A 19,487-nucleotide genomic window follows, 5' to 3' on the forward strand; every position below is an offset into this window, starting at 1 on the left:
TTCTCAATAAGAATCCGCAATTTAAATGTAAGCCACTTTGTTTCCAATGATCGACAACAGCTTGCTATTATTGAATTTTCATCTAGAGACATTGCAGTTAGTGAAAATAAATTTTCTGTCAAACAACACAGTCACTGTCAGCAGTTGTATGGCAAAGGTTTTTTAAACACACTTCACAAATTGCATACAACTTTTGTTCAGCAGAACATACCCAATTCATTGGCAGTTCAGTGAGCAATTGAATACCATTGATTCCATTGCAGATGTTAAGACACAAAGCAACATTCTATAGTCTACTGAAATTATGCTTCAGTAAATAAGTGCATAGCCCAAAGTCCTTTAATCTTGATTTGCCATCAGTCACAAGAATGAGAGAGAGGTTTGAAATGAAGTCTGACAAAGGACCTTAATCTACACACTTACAAGGCTCAATAGAAAGAACTACTACTGCCAGTTGACCATTTGTAACACCGTGGACTCACTATTGGCATGTCATCTTTAGTGATAGGTGCATTTCTATTTGGACAGCTTCGTCAGTAAGTTCAGCTGTAGAATTTGGTGCACTGAGAATCAATTTCAGTGTCATTGCATGCACATTGAGCCACTGTTTGATGTGGAATTTGGGCAGGTGGGGGTGATTGGATTTTAATTTTTTAATTTTTCAATAGTGGTGTAGGTAATGCAATGGATGGGAATGGCCTACATTATAGCAACTTCGTGTGTGAGTTTCTCTGGACCCGATTGAAGGGGACAGATTTGAAATAAAAGTGGTTGCAGCATGTTAGCACATACCGTGCATGCGCACTGTTGCAGTAAAAATTTTCCAAGCTGTATTGAATCACACCTTGAAGACCAAAATTTCCTATAGAGATCTTGTGACAGTGTGTTGTGTGACTGTTTCCTGTTGGCTTGCATGAACTAATATATTAAATACATGAACAAACCTAAAACAATTTCTTAGTTGACAGATCAAATGGGGTGCATCATTGTGAAAATCAGTACAGAAAGATGCAATGATATCATTAAAAATGATACGAGAGAAGTAAGAGTTTGTCAACAAAGTCTGGCGAACATCTGCCAGAAATGGTTCTCCACATGTAACCACACTGTGTACTGATTAATTTAAACTAAAAATATTGCACATTGCTAAATTACTAATGAGTTTTCTTCAAAAATTAAATTGTCCATTCTAATTCGCTCACCCTTTATGATTGTTCTGACTTCTGTAAGAGAGAGGTTTGAAGATTTTACACCAACCTTAAGGTACATTTGCATATTGCCAACAATATATCCTGTTTGGCAACATTGCGGCCACATGAATTGCAGCTACAGTGGTCTTCCAACTGAGCTACCCAAGCACAACTCACGCTCTGTCCTCACAGCTTTACTTCTGCCAGTACCTCGTCTCCTACCTTCCAAACTTTACAGAAGCTCTCCTGCACCATTCTGGAAACATCCCCCTGGCTGTGGCTAAGCCATGTCTCCGCAATATCCTTTCTTTCAGGAGTGTTAGTTCTGCAAGGTGGTGCAGGAGAGCTTCTGTAAAGTTTGAAAGGTAGGAGACAAGATACTGGCAGAAGTAAAGCTGTGAGGACGGGGCATGAGTTGTGGTTTGGTAGCTCAGTTGGTAGAGCACTTGCCCACGAAAAGCAAAGGTCCCGAGTTCGAGTCTCGGTCCGGCACACAGTTTTAATCTGCCAGGAAGTTTCATATCAGTGCACACTCCGCAGTAGAGTGAAAATCTCATTCTGCCTCATTAAAGGAAGCTTGAAATAAGATAAAAACTTAATTTTAGTTTTGTTTGCCAACAAGTACCACTGTTTAGACTACCATTTCCTGCTTACTTACAGTGAGAACATACTTAATTCATTAGATAACAAATTAGAGGCTACTGGCATTTTCTGCAACCTGTTAAAAGCCTTTGACTGTGACCTGTTAAAAGCCTTTGACTGTGGATCACACCATTTTCCTAAGTAAAGTTGAATTTTATGGTGTCACTGGCATGTTGCGAAATGGCTCGATTCTTATCTAACTAACAGGAAACAGAGGGTGTTGTTGCAAAATACCTATGCAGTAAGCAGCCAGTCTTTATCTAATTGGGAATTAGTTTCATGTGGTGTTCCACAAGGTTTCACCTTGGGTCTGTTGCTTTTTGTGGGTACATTAATGATCTCTCGTCTGTTACGTTGCCAGATGCTAAGTTTGTTCTGTTTGCAGAGGATACAAACATTGCAATAAGTACCAAGTCAAATACAGATTTAGAAATGGCTGCTAATGAAATTTTGACTGACATTAATAAATGATTTAAAGCTAATTCACTGTCATTAAACTTTGAGAAGACCCACTATTTGCAATTCAGAACCTGTAAGAGATTTCCATCCAGCATGTGTATAGCATATGAAGACATGCAGATCAAAGAGGTTGACAGTGTTAAATTTCTTAGATTACAACTCAATAATAAATTCAGTTGAGGAGGGGCATACCACTGAATTGCTGAAGCAAATAAGCAAACCTGTATTTGCCATGAGAATGATGTCAGATGTAGGAGATATAAATATAAAGAAACTTGCATACTTTCCCTTTTTTTTTTCATTCTAAAACGTCATATGGGATCATATTCTGGGGTTACTCATCAAACCAAGCAAAAGTTTTTAGGGTGCAAAAGAGTGTAATAAGGCTTGTTTATTTTGTACATTCAAGAACATGTGTGGAAACCTGTTTAAGCAACTGGGTATTTTTCAAAATTGGGTATTTTGTGTACGATAAATTTATTAAAAGTGTATAACAATGTTTCATTCTGACAGTGTATTAATTATGTAAATATTAGCAGTTCCAGTTTACTGTAATGTATTCACCTATTTTGACAGTCTCCTGACAAATGGTCAGGGTAGTAAGTATTATATTCAGATGTTTTATGTCTTTTATGCTATACTTTCTGACGTGTTCCACACCCATGAGAATCATCTCATCTTAAGGTCTATGGGACAAAAACTGAATGTGATCTAATCATAAAGTGTCTCAGTGTAGTATGAAACTCATTGCGTAAAATGCAAATGGTAGGGATGAAGGCATCAAATGCAAACGATAGGGATGAAGAACCAAGTGCACTTCCACCCTTCCCATACAACGTTTTCGCCTCACATTTGGCATAGGTTCGAAGACTTCAGAAATTTTTGTATGCGTCAAGCACGATTCAAAGCTTATCAACAACAGGCAGTGAACTGTTTTCTCAGTTTGTGATCCTCGTATACTTCACTCTCGATGTCCCATGACTCTGGTCGTACATGAATTGCATTAATAAAATTACTAGTTCTCTTCTCTGTCCACTTTTCCATTGCTGTACACAACAAACAACAACAAAACATCTCACTATATGTATATGCACGAACTTTCAAACAGAAGTAAATGATATTGTTTTTATATAAAAACAAAGATGAGGTGACTTACCGAACAAAAGCGCTGGCAGGTCGATAGACACACAAACGAACACAAACATACACACAAAATTCAAGCTTTCGCAACAAACTGTTGCCTCATCAGGAAAGAGGGAAGGAGAGGGGAAGACGAAAGGAAGTGGGTTTTAAGGGAGAGGGTAAGGAGTCATTCCAATCCCGGGAGCGGAAAGACTTACCTTAGGGGGAAAAAGGACAGGTATACACTCGCACACACGCACATATCCATCCACACATACAGACACAAGCAGACATATTTCCCCCTAAGGTAAGTCTTTCCGCTCCCGGGATTGGAATGACTCCTTACCCTCTCCCTTAAAACCCACTTCCTTTCGTCTTCCCCTCTCCTTCCCTCTTTCCTGATGAGGCAACAGTTTGTTGCGAAAGCTTGAATTTTGTGTGTATGTTTGTGTTTGTTTGTGTGTCTATCGACCTGCCAGCGCTTTTGTTCGGTAAGTCACCTCATCTTTGTTTTTATATATAATGTTTCCCACGTGGAATGTTTCCTTCCATTATATTGATATTGTTTTTAGTCAGACACACGATTGCAGTACTGTCAGTGAAAGAATTGGGAAACAAAGGTGAGAGCAAGAGGGAGGCATTTACAGTCAAGGACAGAGATAGATATTGCCCTGCAATATGAAATATTTTCCACCCTTGGTGAACAACACCGGCAACCCCTCTTCAATATGTTGGCAGCTACTTGCACCATTGCCAAGCCATACTGCAGAATTGCTGCCTATGGCAGCAGTGTTGGCAGAAATCCTATCGCTGCCATATGTTGCCATAAAATATGGACCACCTGAACACGCCTTTACAGGCACTCAATGTAAGACCTGCGTGTAATATGACGTTAGTGGTATTCAGTGACTAATCTCTCCATCAATTGCTGTCGTATCTTGCACTACCAAGAAAATGGATTACTCTGAGCTGCTTGCAAACACTATTGTCAGAGATGCTATTATTGCTTACATGTCACACATCAACCTTAAGGTCGATCAGATGCAGTTGTCCATCGCTTTCACTTGTCAACTATTCAGCATAATTGCTACAGCCGATATCACTAGGAAACTGCCTTAAGATGCTTTCACACAGGTTGAAGAAATTATATTCTGCCAATAGTATATCCCGGCAGTGTTGCTCGGCAACACGAATTGCAGTCACATGTCAGTGATATTCTCAGCTACTATTGGCCAGCAGTTTTTGCAGCAGTACATTTCCAGAACAGATGTGTTTGCATTTGCCACCGAATTGCCACTAGATATATGGAAATGAGGTGCTAGAAGTGAGTGCAGCTCTCCTGCTTTTTGCGTTGCATAAGAAAAAAACCTTGACAAAAAAAAAATTATTTTAGTATAGTATATAAGTTTATTTCTGCTTTACTGTCATCATCAACACATCTGCAAACAACCACATTTATTTATAATGTGTAAAGGTTTTTTGCATTTGATGTTGATGTACTCACATCCTGACATAGATGGATGTACACTGAAGAGCCAAAGAAACTGGGACACCTGTCTAATATCGTGTAGGACCCCACAAGCATGCAGAAGTGCTGCAACATGATGTGGCATGGACTTGACTAATGTCTGAAGTACTGCTGGAGGGAATTGACACTATGAATCCTGCAGGGCTGTCCATAAATCCACAAGAGTGTGAGGGGGTGGAAATTCTTCTGAACAGCACATTGCAAGGCATCCCAGATATGATCAGTAATGTATGTCTGGGGAGTTTGGTGGGCAGCAGAAGTGTTTAAACTTGGAAGAGTGTTTCTGGAACCACTCTGTAGCAATTCTGGATGTGTGTGGTGTCGCATTGTCCTGCTGGAATTGCCCAAGTCCATCGGAATGCACAGTGGACCTGAATGGATGCAAGTGATCAACAGGATGTGTACGGGGGGGGGGGGGGGGGGGGTTGAGTAGTTGAATCACTTGTCATCAATGGTGCTTCATAGTTTTCATGTGTTGCAGAAGGGTATTTGTCGCCTGTCAGTCGTATCTAGATGTAACAGGGGTCCCATATCATTCCAGCTGCGCATGCCTCTACCAGCTTGGAACGTTTCCCTGCTGACATGCAGGGTCCATGGATTCATGAGGTTATTTCCATCCCCGTACACATCCATCCGCTCGATACAATTTGAAATGAGACTTGTCCAACCAGACACATTTCCAGTCATCAGCAGTCCAGTGTTGGTGTTGACAGGTCCAGGCAAGGCATAAAGCTTTGTGTCATACAGTCATCAATGGTACACAAGTGGGTGTTGGGCTCCAAAAGCCAATATCAATGATGTTTACTTGAATGGTACACACATTGACAGTTGTTGATGGCCCGGCATTGGAATCTGCAGCATTTTGTATAAGGCTTGCACTTCCGTGACACTGAACGATTCTCTTCAGTCGTCATGGATCCTGTTCTTCAGGATCTTTTTCTGACCGTAGTAAAGTCGGAGATTTGATGTTTACGGGCTTCCTGATATTCACAGTACATTCGCGAAATGGTCGTACGGGAAAATCCCTACTTAATCGCTGCCTCTGAGATCCTGCATCCCATCACTTGTGCACTGACTATAACATCACGATCAAACTTGCTTAAGTCTTAATAATCTGCCATTGTAGCAGCAGTAAGTTATGTAAGAATGTAAGAACTGCGCCAGAATCTTGTCTTACATAGGCGTTGCCGACCACAGTGTTGTATTCTGCCTGTTCAACATATCTCTGCATTTGAATATGCATGCCTATACCAGTTTCTTTGGTGCTTCAGTGTATATCAGCTTTGAGTAAACCATTATTGCTCTATGTAATTGTTGGTTGTAATATTATGGTTATGAGAAATTTGAGGTTGACAGCTAGTTGTTTACTCAAAGATATTTATGCTGTTTTGGTTTGTGTGTATCATGGCACTGTTACTGAAGTGTTTGTGACCTCTGGAGTTTTGGTTATTGGTTATCCCTATTTAAAATCTCAATAAAAATTTTTTGAAAGCTTTGTGAGCCAGAAATCGGTTTCTTCGTGTATTATACATAGGAATAAAATTGGTGTGTACGTATATTTCAAATTCCTCCATAAATATTCATGCTTGGACCTGATGGGATTTTATGCAGGATTTGCAGTGCATTTTCAATGTTGTCACTTTGGTTTTTAATTTTTTAGGTGTGTAAAGAAAATGGATTGGTTTGTTATTTGTCTCTGTTGTGTTGTCTAAATGTAATGATGAAATTTCTTCCTTTCTGTCTATACAGGGTGTTACAAAAAGGTACAGCCAAACTTTCAGGAAACATTCCTCACACACAAAGAAAGAAAATATGTTATGTGGACATGTGTCCGGAAATGCTTGCTTAATAGCAACAGAACGTACCAGCGTGACTTCAAACACTTTGTTACAGGAAATGTTCAAAATGTCCTCCGTTAGCGAGGATTCATGCATCCACCCTCGGTCACACGGAATCCCTGATGCGCTGATGCAGCCCTGGAGAATGGCGTATTGTATCACAGCCGTCCACAATACGAGCACGAAGAGTCTCTACATTTGGTACCTACCGGGGTTGCATAGACAAGAGCTTTCAAATGCCCCCATAAATGAAAGTCAAGAGGGTTGAGGTCAGGAGAGCGTGGAGGCCATGGGATTGGTCCGCCTCTACCAATCCATTGGTCACCAAATCTGTTGTTGAGAAGCGTACGAACACTTCGACTGAAATGTGCAGGAGCTCCATCGTGCATGAACCACATGTTGTGTCGTACTTGTAAAGGCACATGTTATAGCAGCACAGGTAGAGTATCCCGTATGAAATCATGATAATGTGCTCCATTGAGCATAGGTGGAAGAACATGGGGCCCAATCAAGACATCACCAACAATGCCTGCCCAAACGTTCACAGAAAATCTGTGTTGATGACGTGATTGCACAATTGCGTGAGGATTCTCGTCAGCCCACACATGTTGATTGCAAAAATTTACAATTTGATCACGTTGGAGTGAAGCCTTATCCGTAAAGAGAACATTTGCACTGAAATGAGGATTGACACGTTGTTGGATGAACCATTCGCAGAAGTGTACCCGTAGAGGCCAATCAGCTGCTGATAGTGCCTGCACACACTGTACATGGTACAGAAACAAGTGGTTTTCCCGTCGCACTCTCCATACAGTGACGTGGTCAACGTTACCTTGTACAGTAGCAACTTCTCCGATGCTGACATTAGGGTTGTCGTCAACTGCACGAAGAATTGCCTCGTCCATTGCAGTACCGAAGTCAACATTACCTTCCTTCAATTGGGCCAACTGGCGATGAATCGAGGAAGTACAGTACATACTGACGAAACTAAAATGAGCTCTAACATGGAAATTAAGTGTTTCTGGCACATGTCCACATAACATCTTTTCTTTATTTGTGTGTGAAGAATGTTTCCTGAAAGTTTGGCCGTACCTTTTTGTAACACCCTGTATAGAATTTTGTGCATTTATTGCAGTTAATTTTGTACATTCCGGGGTTTAATAGTTTTGGCAGTATGGCTTTTCCTGACGGTAGTTTTTTGCTAATATTATTTGTCATTCTGACGTCATACGAGATATTTGTATTTTTTAGTAGGGCATTTAGTTTATTGGATAATTTTCGGATATAGTTTGCTGGTATGTATATGGTCTTCCTTTTTATTGCAGTTTCTGTCATTGGTGTTATTTTATGATTTATTGGGGTCTTTTTCAGGGTGTTTTTATATGGCTGTACAACCACATTATAGTCATACTTGTTCTCGTATTGTGTGTATTGTAGTGTAGTTATTTCTTTATGTGTGGCCTCCTGTTTTAGTGGCAGATTTAGGATTCTGTTAATCATAGAATGAAAGAATGCATATTTGTGAGATTTTGGATGTGAAGATGTAGAGTTAATTATTCAAACTGTAGTGGTTAATTTTCTGTATGTCTCAAAAGTCTGTTTGTAGTTGTTGTTGGTTATTGTGAGGTCCAGAAAGTGAATTCATTTTATGACGCATAGTATTGAATTCCTGAAGTATTCTCTGTTTGTCATAATGGTTCCCTTGTAAAGTAGCAGTGTGTCATTGACATTGCGATAGTGGTATATTATGTTTTTTAGAAAGGATTTTAGTGAACTGCAGAATCTTGTTTCTAGTTTATTAAGGAACATAACTGCTATCATTCCAGCAATACTACTCCCCATAGCACATATGGGAAAAACTGCACCATAAAAAATTCCAGAATACTTTAAAGTACAATAAAGAACATTCAAATTCTACACAATGCAGACTCGTTGCACTGGACATACGAAGCACTACGCTAACATATCTATACCAGAAACAATAGATATAACAGAACATTTTCTCATAACTCATAAACAAGGCATATGTGAAATTATACAATTTCACGAAACTGTTTCTAACATAACAAAAAAATTTACTTACACCCAGATGGTGTGTGTATGGGCAGTAGTACTGCTGGAACCATAGCAGATACGAGGGTTTGAATGAAAATTAATGCCTCCACCTCCGTTAATTGTGTTTGGATGGGAATATTTTAATAAATCAAACACAGAAATACTCCTTAGAATGTGATCTTTAATTACCAATATTCACTTATCCACATAATTGCCAGCCAATTGGATACATTTCTGCCAATGATGAACAAGTTTTCTGAAGCCGTCACGAAAGAAATCGACACTCTGTTTCTGCAACCACAGTCCCACAGTTCTCATCAGAAGCATGATGATGTACCTGCAGATTGTCTTTCATTATCGGGAAAGGCGTCACCTTTATTCTCGTAACGTGAGAAGAGTCCCTGTCAAATTTCAAGTCTGTGCACTTTCATTTCAGGAGTCAGCATCCAGGGTACCCATCATGCACAGAACTTCTGATAGCCAAACAAAGCATTGGAAATGAGTGTTTGGCGTCATTGTCCGGGAGGCCCCTTACAGGGCAGGTCCAGCCGCCTTGGTGCAGGTCTTATTACATTCGACGCCGCATTGGGTGACCTGCGCGCTGGATGGGGGTGAAATGATGATGAAGACAACACAACACCCAGTCCCTGAGAGGAGAAAATTTCCGATCCATCCGAGAATCGAACCCGGTCCCCTTAGGACGGTAGTCCGTCACGCTTGATCATTCAGGTATCGGGGCGGCAGCAAAGCAATAATGTGACCCACATGTTCTTGTGAAATGTCGATTGTGCTTGCAATTTTTCTCTTAGTGATACGACAGTCGTCCTGAATCAATCTGTCAACATTTTGCTTGTGAAACTCGGTGGTTGCTGTCACAGGACGTCCGACTCTTTGTTTGTCACGCAGGTCAAATTTTCCCGACTTAAAATCTTTAAACTTACTCGTCCAACAATGCATAGTACTCACATCAACACAATCACCATAAACTGCTTTCATTCTCTGATGAATCTCCTTTGGGGTGACGCCTTCTGCTGTCAAGAATTCAATGACTGCACGTTACTTAAATCGCAGTGACCGACTGTCTGCACAAATTTCCATACATTTCACTGTAACAACACAACCATTCAGTGCTAAGGCATCCTGCAAACTGGAGCTGTAGAATAGAGGCTACAGAACAAGCCAGTACCTGCCACATACCAGTGCTGCCAACTGTTGAAGAGTTACAAAGGTGGAGGCATTACTTTTCAGTCAACCCTTGTATATTCCTTAATAAATTTTAAACAAAATTCTTCAACTCACAACAACCCTTTCTAAAAAAGTAATATACCAATGACACATTGCTGCTCATACAAGGAAATGATCACGACATACAAACAATACCACAGGATATCCAACATTTTGATTTGCAGCTCCTTGTATAGGCCGTGTTTGCAGTTAAAATTGTATACTACAGGAATTCAATAATTCGCATCCTGAAATGAAATTCACTTCAGAACATTCGATAAATTTTGTGGATCTCACAATAACTGTAGACACACTTTTGATATCTACAGAAAACCAACCAACAGATGGAATAATTAACCATACATCTTCACATCCAAAATCTCACAAATGTGCATTCTTCCATTCCACTATTAACAGAATCCTAAATCTGTCCCTGCAACAGGAGACTGTATACTAAAATACATCGCATACAGGAACAATATGACCCTATTGTGGTTCTGCTGCTGTACAACAACAAAAAACACCTTTAAAAGACCCTATAAAGCATAAAATAACACTACTAATAGAAACTGTAATGAAAAAAGACCATCAACAAACTATATAGAAAAACTATTCAATAAAATAAACACCCTACTAAAAACTTCAAACATCACATTAGACATCAGAATGACAAATAATATTAGCATAAAACTACTTTCAGGAAAAGCCATACTCCGAAACAACTTAAACCCTAGGAATTACAAATACTGCATTTACTGCACAAAATTGATATAGGACAGAAAGGAAGAAGTTTCATTGTTGGATTTAGAGAAGACACAAGAGAAACATATAACAACTAATCCACCTTCTTTACACACCTCAGAAATGAAAAACACCAAGTTAACAACATTGTAAACGCACTACAAATCCTGCACAAAATCCTAACAGGTCCAATCATAAAATATTTTGGAGGAGTTTCAAATATGCGTACACACAAAGGATTATCCCTACAATATACTAAATGAGCAAACTGATTTCACACACTTACACCGTTTTTAAAATGTTTTATTGAAATTTTGTATGTAGATAAAGGATAACCAAAACACCAGACACACAAACACATCAACAACAGTTCCATATGTATACTACCCACAATATAAATATCTTTGAGTAAACAATTAGCTGTCAACCTTGAATTTCTCACAACTGTCAGATAGTAAAAAGTGTATTATAATCTACTTGCAACAACAAGTTATCAAACAACTTTAAAATGTTGCTGAAAATAATATTACAGACAGCATTAATGGTTTAGTCATAGTTGACATATGCCCATCTACAATATCAGGATGTGAGTACATCATCAAATGTAAAACACTTTATAAATTATTTATTATGTAAATTACAAATAAATGTGATTGTTTGGAGATGTTCTGATGAAGGCAATAAAGCTGAAATAAGCTTATATATGAAAATACAATAAAATATCAAGCAGCATACTGTTTTCCAATGCTCCGCATAATGCTGTACTAGGCATAATAAATGCTGCAGGTCCCGCAATTAAGAAAGAATTTGATTTAACTCTTCAAAACACACTTTTCATCAGTATGCATCATGATACTAGAGATTTGCACCGCTTTGGTGGAAAGACTCTCAAGAATTCATTAAATTAGTTTGAAATAACAAACGAAGGTTATGTTAATATTTAATTTTGGTTCACCAGCACATAGATAGAACTCTGAATTTCATAAATATGATACATCTAATACAGTATTTATGGGACGTGAAAAGTTGTGTGTAACAAAGACTGTAATTAAAAGAAAGAAGAAAGAAAAGAAAAGAGACATTTGGCAAGTTGCTGTCCACAAACACACATGATGCTTCAAAAATGTTAAGAGCAGATCTATTATGATTCAATACTCCAAATCTTTTGTGATGGTAGCAGCCAGGTCTCCCAACCCTGATTATACATATAAGGTGTGCCCAAATGAAAGGGAGATTACTGTTATGTGTATAAAAATTTTAATAACAGCTTTGTTCATGTGCAACTGTACTGCAATATATCATTGACAGTGAATGATCCCAGCGCATAGGAGTGGAGAGGATGGCTTCAGTGTAGAAACTCCTGGGCTGCTGACAGATTCAGTTTTTCATGGTGTCTTGCATTTCCTTGTCACGATTGGGCCTCTCACCTTCAGAGAATGTTTCAAGGGCTCATAAGTCGCACGTGGCAGAAAATGTTCCAGGACCTCCCGTCAAAATTTTTGAAGGAGCTGGAAGATCTCTGTCGTGAGTTTCACAGCACTGTCCTGGAAAAGCACCCTCTCTTTCGAGAGCTTGCCCTGTGCTTGTTATTAGTGGCATATTTGAGCCTCAGTACATGTCACAATACTGCTCAGTGTTAACAGTTATGCCCCCGGGGTAGCCAGTCACTGAGTAGATGTCCTTTTTTGTCAAAAAAGAAATTGAGCATCGCTTTTCCGGCCTTCACGGCTTTTAGGCCTTCAGTGCTTTTAGGCCTTCAGGGCTTTTAGGCCTTCAGGGCTTTTAGGCCTTCAGGGCTTTTAGGCCTTCAGGGCTTTTAGGCCTTCAGGGCTTTTAGGCCTTCAGGGCTTTTAGGCCTTCAGGGCTTTTAGGCCTTCAGGGCTTTTAGGCCTTCAGTGCTTTTAGGCCTTCAGGGCTTTCAGACCTTTAGGGCTTTTAGGCCTTCAGGGCTTTTAGGCCTTCAGGGCTTTTAGGCCTTCAGGGCTTTTAGGCCTTCAGGGCTTTTAGGCCTTCAGTGCTTTTAGGCCTTCAGGGCTTTTAGGCCTTCAGGGCTTTTAGGCCTTCAGGGCTTTTAGGCCTTCAGGGCTTTTAGGCCTTCAGGGCTTTTAGGCCTTCAGGGCTTTTAGGCCTTCAGTGCTTTTAGGCCTTCAGGGCTTTTAGGCCTTCAGGGCTTTTAGGCCTTCAGGGCTTTTAGGCCTTCAGGGCTTTTAGGCCTTCAGGGCTTTTAGGCCTTCAGTGCTTTTAGGCCTTCAGGGCTTTCAGACCTTTAGGGCTTTTAGGCCTTCAGGGCTTTTAGGCCTTCAGGGCTTTTAGGCCTTCAGGGCTTTTAGGCCTTCAGGGCTTTTAGGCCTTCAGGGCTTTTAGGCCTTCAGTGCTTTTAGGCCTTCAGGGCTTTCAGACCTTTAGGGCTTTTAGGCCTTCAGGGCTTTTAGGCCTTCAGGGCTTTTAGGCCTTCAGGGCTTTTAGGCCTTCAGGGCTTTTAGGCCTTCAGGGCTTTTAGGCCTTCAGGGCTTTTAGGCCTTCAGGGCTTTTAGGCCTTCAGGGCTTTTAGGCCTTCAGTGCTTTTAGGCCTTCAGGGCTTTCAGACCTTTAGGGCTTTTAGGCCTTCAGGGCTTTTAGGCCTTCAGGGCTTTTAGGCCTTCAGGGCTTTTAGGCCTTCAGGGCTTTTAGGCCTTCAGGGCTTTTAGGCCTTCAGGGCTTTTAGGCCTTCAGGGCTTTTAGGCCTTCAGTGCTTTTAGGCCTTCAGGGCTTTCAGACCTTTAGGGCTTTTAGGCCTTCAGGGCTTTTAGGCCTTCAGGGCTTTTAGGCCTTCAGGGCTTTTAGGCCTTCAGGGCTTTTAGGCCTTCAGGGCTTTTAGGCCTTCAGGGCTTTTATCACGAGAGCTAGGATGCTGCCATTCCGTGCTTTTCCATTTGGAGGCAGGGTCGAAGTAGTGACACCAAGTTTCTCACGAGTGAAATCAGTTCCTTGTTCTGCATATTTCAACAGTTGGCTCAGGGAAATGCTCATTCTCACTATCTTTGTATTCTCTGAAAGATGCTGGGGCATGCACTGCACACAAATTTTACCGTAACGAAGCTTCTCGTGGATTACATGATGCACCACTCTTTTGATTATTGGCAGTTCGATAGCAGTGTCGTGTGGTGATCCGACCAACAATTCCTTTGTTAGAGTTCTCCTCAGCCATAATCATAGCACTGGTGTTACAATGTGCATCCGCCCGTGGTGTGACATGTCGTCAGTGTTCACACATCCTGCGTCATAACACTCCATCGAAGAATTGTGTACTATGCGACACACTGCTCTCTGTATACACCTTTTGTCCTGTAGTATATCTGTGCAGCATGCTCCTCTTCTGCACAAAGAAACTGGACAACCGCTCTTTGCACGGATTGGGAGGAATCCGTTGTGCAACAAACTGCGGAAACAGCCCTCCAGGAACGAGGAAATTGTTGCGAAGCTGTTAACTCTGCTTCTGTAATTAGGAATACCATAACACCATCTCTCAGCAGACACATTCACCCACTGCGATCATGTACAATGCTGCTATAGTTGAAGTTTCCTTTTCAGTCAGGCATATCTTATATTACTTTCTGTCTTCCGTTGCTCTGGTCTTAGACGTACCCATCACATTTGTGGAATTCGTGACTCTCATTTGCAAACTCCTGCATTCCTGTTGATAAAAAACAATTCTAGTGCTTCTGCATAAACACTGTCTTTCAGGTTGAAGTGAAACATCATCACTCTCCAGTCAGATTATGTGACTTGGCACTGCAGCGATGTCATTGTGGGAGAGAGAAATCTAGGCTGAGAGAAGGGGAGAAGCATTTACATGCAAAGACAGAGATAGGTGCGGCTTGGCCGTATGAAATACCCTGCCGGGAAAAAAAATTAGTTCAGCCATTTAGAGGTTTCCAGTTCACTCGAGATTTAGTGCATATGGAGTACATGAAATGATTACATTTATAGATCAATAGCACAAGGTACCAAGTATCGGCACATGCTAAAACACTCATATTAGTACTTGGTGTAGCATCCATATGCAGCAAAACAGGCACTTACTCTGGCATTCAGTCAATGATACTGATGGCAAATACTGTTCTGGCACACTTAATGCCACATTTGCCCAACCTGATCACATAGTTCTGTCAGAGTTGTCGGTTGAGATTGCACAAGTTGCTTCTTGTGCCATCGTACGCCACACTTCCTAAATTGGAGGCAAGTCTGGGGATCGTGCTGGCCAGGGAAGTTGCTGCACGTCTTGCAGAGCACATTGAGTTTCACGGTCAATATGTGGGTGAGCATTATCCAGTTGGAACAACACATCACCTTCCATTTGCAAGAACTGCAAAAGAACAGGTCTAACAACATTCTGCATGTACTGAGTGCCAGTTAGCATACCCTCCAGGAACACCAAAGACAAGCGAGATTTGCAGCTTATCATAACCCAGACTATAAGGCCTGTGATGGGGCCAGAGTGTCTTGGATGAATGCATTCTGTGAGAGAGCTCTCACCAGGTATATGTCATATGCGCAAACGACTATCACTTGTGTGCAGGCAGAATCTGCTTCCGTCGCTGAAGACCACAGTGCGTCATTCCATCTTCTGAGTCATCATGTGATGGCACCAGTCGAACCGTGCACACAACGGCTGAGGTGCGAGTGAAAGCTGGGCTAGAGGTGTGCTTGCCCGTAGTCCCACTGACAGTAACCAGTTCGCTGCAATTCGTGTCGACACGTCTGGGCTCACATCTGTGCTGTGGTATCTGTGTGCAATGTGCCACTGCTACCCTTATAGTACGACAATTCTGGCAGGCCTTTTTGCTACGTGGATGTCCAGAACCTCGTCCACAGGTGCGAGAATTTTCTCATAACCACTCAAACAAGCATTGTTCCACAACTGATGCAGCGCATCTTACTTGTGTGGCATGATACCGCCCCTTGGAAGGCCACAATTTGATACTTTTTAAACTCGCCCAGTCGGCTGTAGGAAGCACGATTGCATCTCCATCGTGTGGTTGCTCGCTTGCTTCACACGTCTGCACCACGTGGAGCCAGACATCATTGTTGTGATTATGCCACTAAGCTGTCTGTTGATGGATGACATTGAAACCGTTATCAGAAACTTAATGTCCCCTAGGTGGAATATGCTGTCGTCAAATCAAAATTGATGTTGTCGTTCGAGGTGTAGTAATTTTTTTTTTTTTTTTTCTGGCAGTACATTCTCCACTGTCGGTGGACAATGCGTTGTCAGTGCATTGTAAACTACTTGAAATAACTTGCTCTGTCAGCAATGTTGCCCAACTTTACTGGAATATTGCCTTGTATTGCAACCACATTGCAACAATTTTGATGGCAATATTGTTGCACCCATACATTGCTAATAAATGTGTTCCATGTAAAGGCACCTTCAGTTGATCAGTCCGCACAATCTTCAACAGTCTCGGAACTGTACTCATATAATATATTCCAGCTACAGTTTTCACTTCTGATTAAACAGAAATAAACACTGTTAAAGCATATTGGATCATCAGATTTTAAAATACAAGCAGCTTAGCTGTGTTAATTTTTTTTACTTACTTATTTACCTACATTGAACCACTTCCACCAATTTTATACAAAGGGTTTTTCAGTTTCCAGTTGGCCCAGTGCTTCTTCATACTCTCTGATCTGAGCTTGCTTTCTTGTTATGAAATTACCCTTCCCATTATTTCTTGATTTAGGTTTACAATCAGATTTGCTTATCTTGGAGTTCCATGATTTTTGTGCGTTGTTTTTTAAATCATCTTTTGGGGTTTGTTATTTCCACATATCTTTCCATCACTCCATCTGATGTTGTTGTTACTGTTTCGTACCTTCTCTGTTAGTCTCCTGATGATTGTCTTTTCAGATGGCTTGATTAGATGTCCAAAAGAATGAAATATGTTTCATCCTGATTGAGATCTTTAACGGTTCCATTTCGTGTAGACTGTTTTATTATCACCTAGTCTTCAGTACCCTTTTTCTTGTCTGTCTTTGCACATTCTGATTATTCTTCATTCTATCATCAACATTCTGTTTTTTTCTGTAATGCTAGTTGTTTTGAAATTGGTTTCATAAGTGTATGTAATTTCTGGTTGTGTGACTGTTTGTAGGTTGTAGTTTTGTGGCTTTTACATTAACAGATTATTAGATGGGTAATCAAATTTAACAGGAGAGCATGGTTAAAAGGGAAGGACAGTTCACTCATATCAGAGCATAAGAGGGGAGAGGGACCCAGCTGTATGAAGGACAAGACTATACAAAAATTTCTCATTTTCGGACATATTTTGCTTGCTGTTACGTTTTACATTGTTTCTACTTTCACAGTCATCAGTTATTTTTCTACTTTTGGTGGCACATTTCCTAATATAATTCCCTTAGGTTCTTTTAATTTGGCTTTATTCCAATTCGTTTGTTGATCTCTTTTCAAGACAATAATCATTTCTTATTTTGTCCGAAGTTTTTCTTTGGAGACAAAGTGCACTTGTTAGCTGTTCTTCTTATGTCACTCTTTCTGTAATTATTTGGTTTTATAACGAGACTGTCAAATAGAGAGTCAACTACTTGAAAATGGATCTGAAAGCTCCCTACCTCACAGTGATCCATACATCACAGATTGGTAACAAGGCTCTCTGCATTCGACTATTGACCGTCTCAGTAAGACACCTCTATCACCCTTTAAAAAAAAAAAAAAAAAAAAAAAAAAAAACTAACAGTTGGTTCCAAATATTTAGAAGTAGTTGTGTTATTCTTTTATCGACTAATGCTTATGCTAAAACTTGTCACCACAAAAAGATCCTCATTTATATTTCTCAGATTCTGAACTACATGGCATCAATTGTTAATGATCCATATGAGGAGGATGATGTGCCAATGGATGATGATGTTGAAGATGAAGTTTGGTACGTTCCTGGAGGTGAGGCATATGTTGCAGTTTCAACAGCTGTTGTCACAATTTCCATGTAAGTTGCTCGTCTGCGCTATGTTATTGACCTCAAAGGTTCGATTCTCATAGAAATAAACTATACATTTTCAGTTGATTATAATTTTTCTAGAGAGATTACACTTGTAGACGAAGCTTAATATTTACTTGTACTTCAAGGTGCATCAAAATTGTTTTTCCGTGTTCAGAGCTGATGGCTAAAGTCGTACTGTTGGTACTTTGATTAGATTTTCTGCCTGATCTCTGTATGTGAGGTTAAGTTGCATTCATGTTATTGACTTATTGATTGTTTAAAAATGTGAAAAAAGTCTCCACTTTAGAAATGAAGTTATGTCTTTTGTTTCCTAAATTGAAGTAGTGATAAACTATGATAACCTGCATTAGTAGTGTCCTCACCCATCCAGACCCTTACCAGTTCCCATTCCAGCACTACATAGCCCTCATTCCAGCATCAGAACCAGTCTTCTTACTTCCCTCCTTTTCCCCTAACCCCCCCCCACCTCCCCCCCCCCCTCCCCTGCCCATCGTCTAACCTCCCAACTGCACATAACTACCCTACCCTCTCTCCACCTTGTCCCTGTGCTCTCCCCAGCAGCACCTCACTGTCCACCTCCTCTACCCTACTACCCTTCCCCCTCCCCACCCCAGCCTCCTCCTTACCCCCACCAAGTCATCACTCCCATCGTGCACTGGTGCTGCTGCTTACAGTGAGGCTACAGTTTTGTGTGTGTGTGTGTGTGTGTGTGTGTGTGTGTGTGTGTGTGTGTGTGTTTTATCTATTTTGGACGAAGGCCTTACTGGCTGAAAGCTTTATTTGTGACAGTCTTTTTGTTGTTCCTATCTATTACTTTTAATATTCCATTGCAAGCACTGAAAATTTATCAGTCTATCACAAATATGTCACTGTCATCATTATAAATGTCAGTTGGTAATGCATCAATGATACAAGCCTTCAAGAAATACTATGATAACCAAGACAGGAGACTAGTATCGCATGATGATGTGCTAGGGTAATGGTTAATGTTGTGGTTTGTGGAGTCAAAGTTCACATCCTGCTACATGCAAATTTTCATTTTTTATTTATTTATTTGTTTGTTTATTTTTTCAGCTTAGTGTTGTTATCACATTCTGGAACTTTATTACAAATGTAATACAAGTGCAATTTGTGATATTTGATGCTAGTTAAATTTCCATCTGATTAGAGAACGAAGGACGAAAGAAATATTTTGGCAATTTCAGAGTATGTAGTTAGGCAAGAATGTAAGAGGACAGCTTTAATTGCTGTGACCGAAATAAGCAGCAATAAAATTCATATTCTTCCTTTTCACAAATATTTTTTTTATTTATTTCCAAATTGTGGAAATTCCCAAGTGTGTGGTTAGGCAAGAATCTAAGAGAATAGCTGAAATTGCTGTGAGCGAACCAAGGAACAATAACATTCATATTCTTCCTCATCACAAAGTCTATAGCAGTTCCTGTAGGTGCCGATATTGCACGTGACGTCGTGTCACATTTGCTGAAAGTCCTGTGAAATGAGTGTTACCGGGGAGCGAGCCCTCGAAACGGCAGACTTCGCAAAGAAGCTGCTGAAACAATTGGTCACCTACTGAGCTGTTGCAGAGAGGTCATACGGACTGATTACAAGCAGAGACACAGTGTTGTGGTGCAAATAATACGCTGGAACTTATGCCTGAAGTTAATCTGCCAGACCCGAAGAAGTAGCG

General features: G+C 40.5%; 1 protein-coding gene across 2 annotated transcripts in view; it reads left to right on the forward strand.

The window, feature by feature from the left end:
* LOC126424857 (endoribonuclease Dicer-like) overlaps positions 1-19,487 on the forward strand; it is a 308,787-nt gene that overhangs the window by 145,618 nt on the left and 143,682 nt on the right. For both annotated transcript variants that reach the window (XM_050087670.1, XM_050087671.1), the window contains exon 10: positions 17,637-17,782. In XM_050087670.1, the coding sequence (XP_049943627.1) occupies positions 17,637-17,782 (146 nt within the window). The remainder of the gene's footprint in view (positions 1-17,636; positions 17,783-19,487) is intronic.

Source organism: Schistocerca serialis, chromosome 10 (genome assembly GCF_023864345.2).
Source record: "Schistocerca serialis cubense isolate TAMUIC-IGC-003099 chromosome 10, iqSchSeri2.2, whole genome shotgun sequence".
Lineage (NCBI taxonomy): Eukaryota > Metazoa > Arthropoda > Insecta > Orthoptera > Acrididae > Schistocerca > Schistocerca serialis.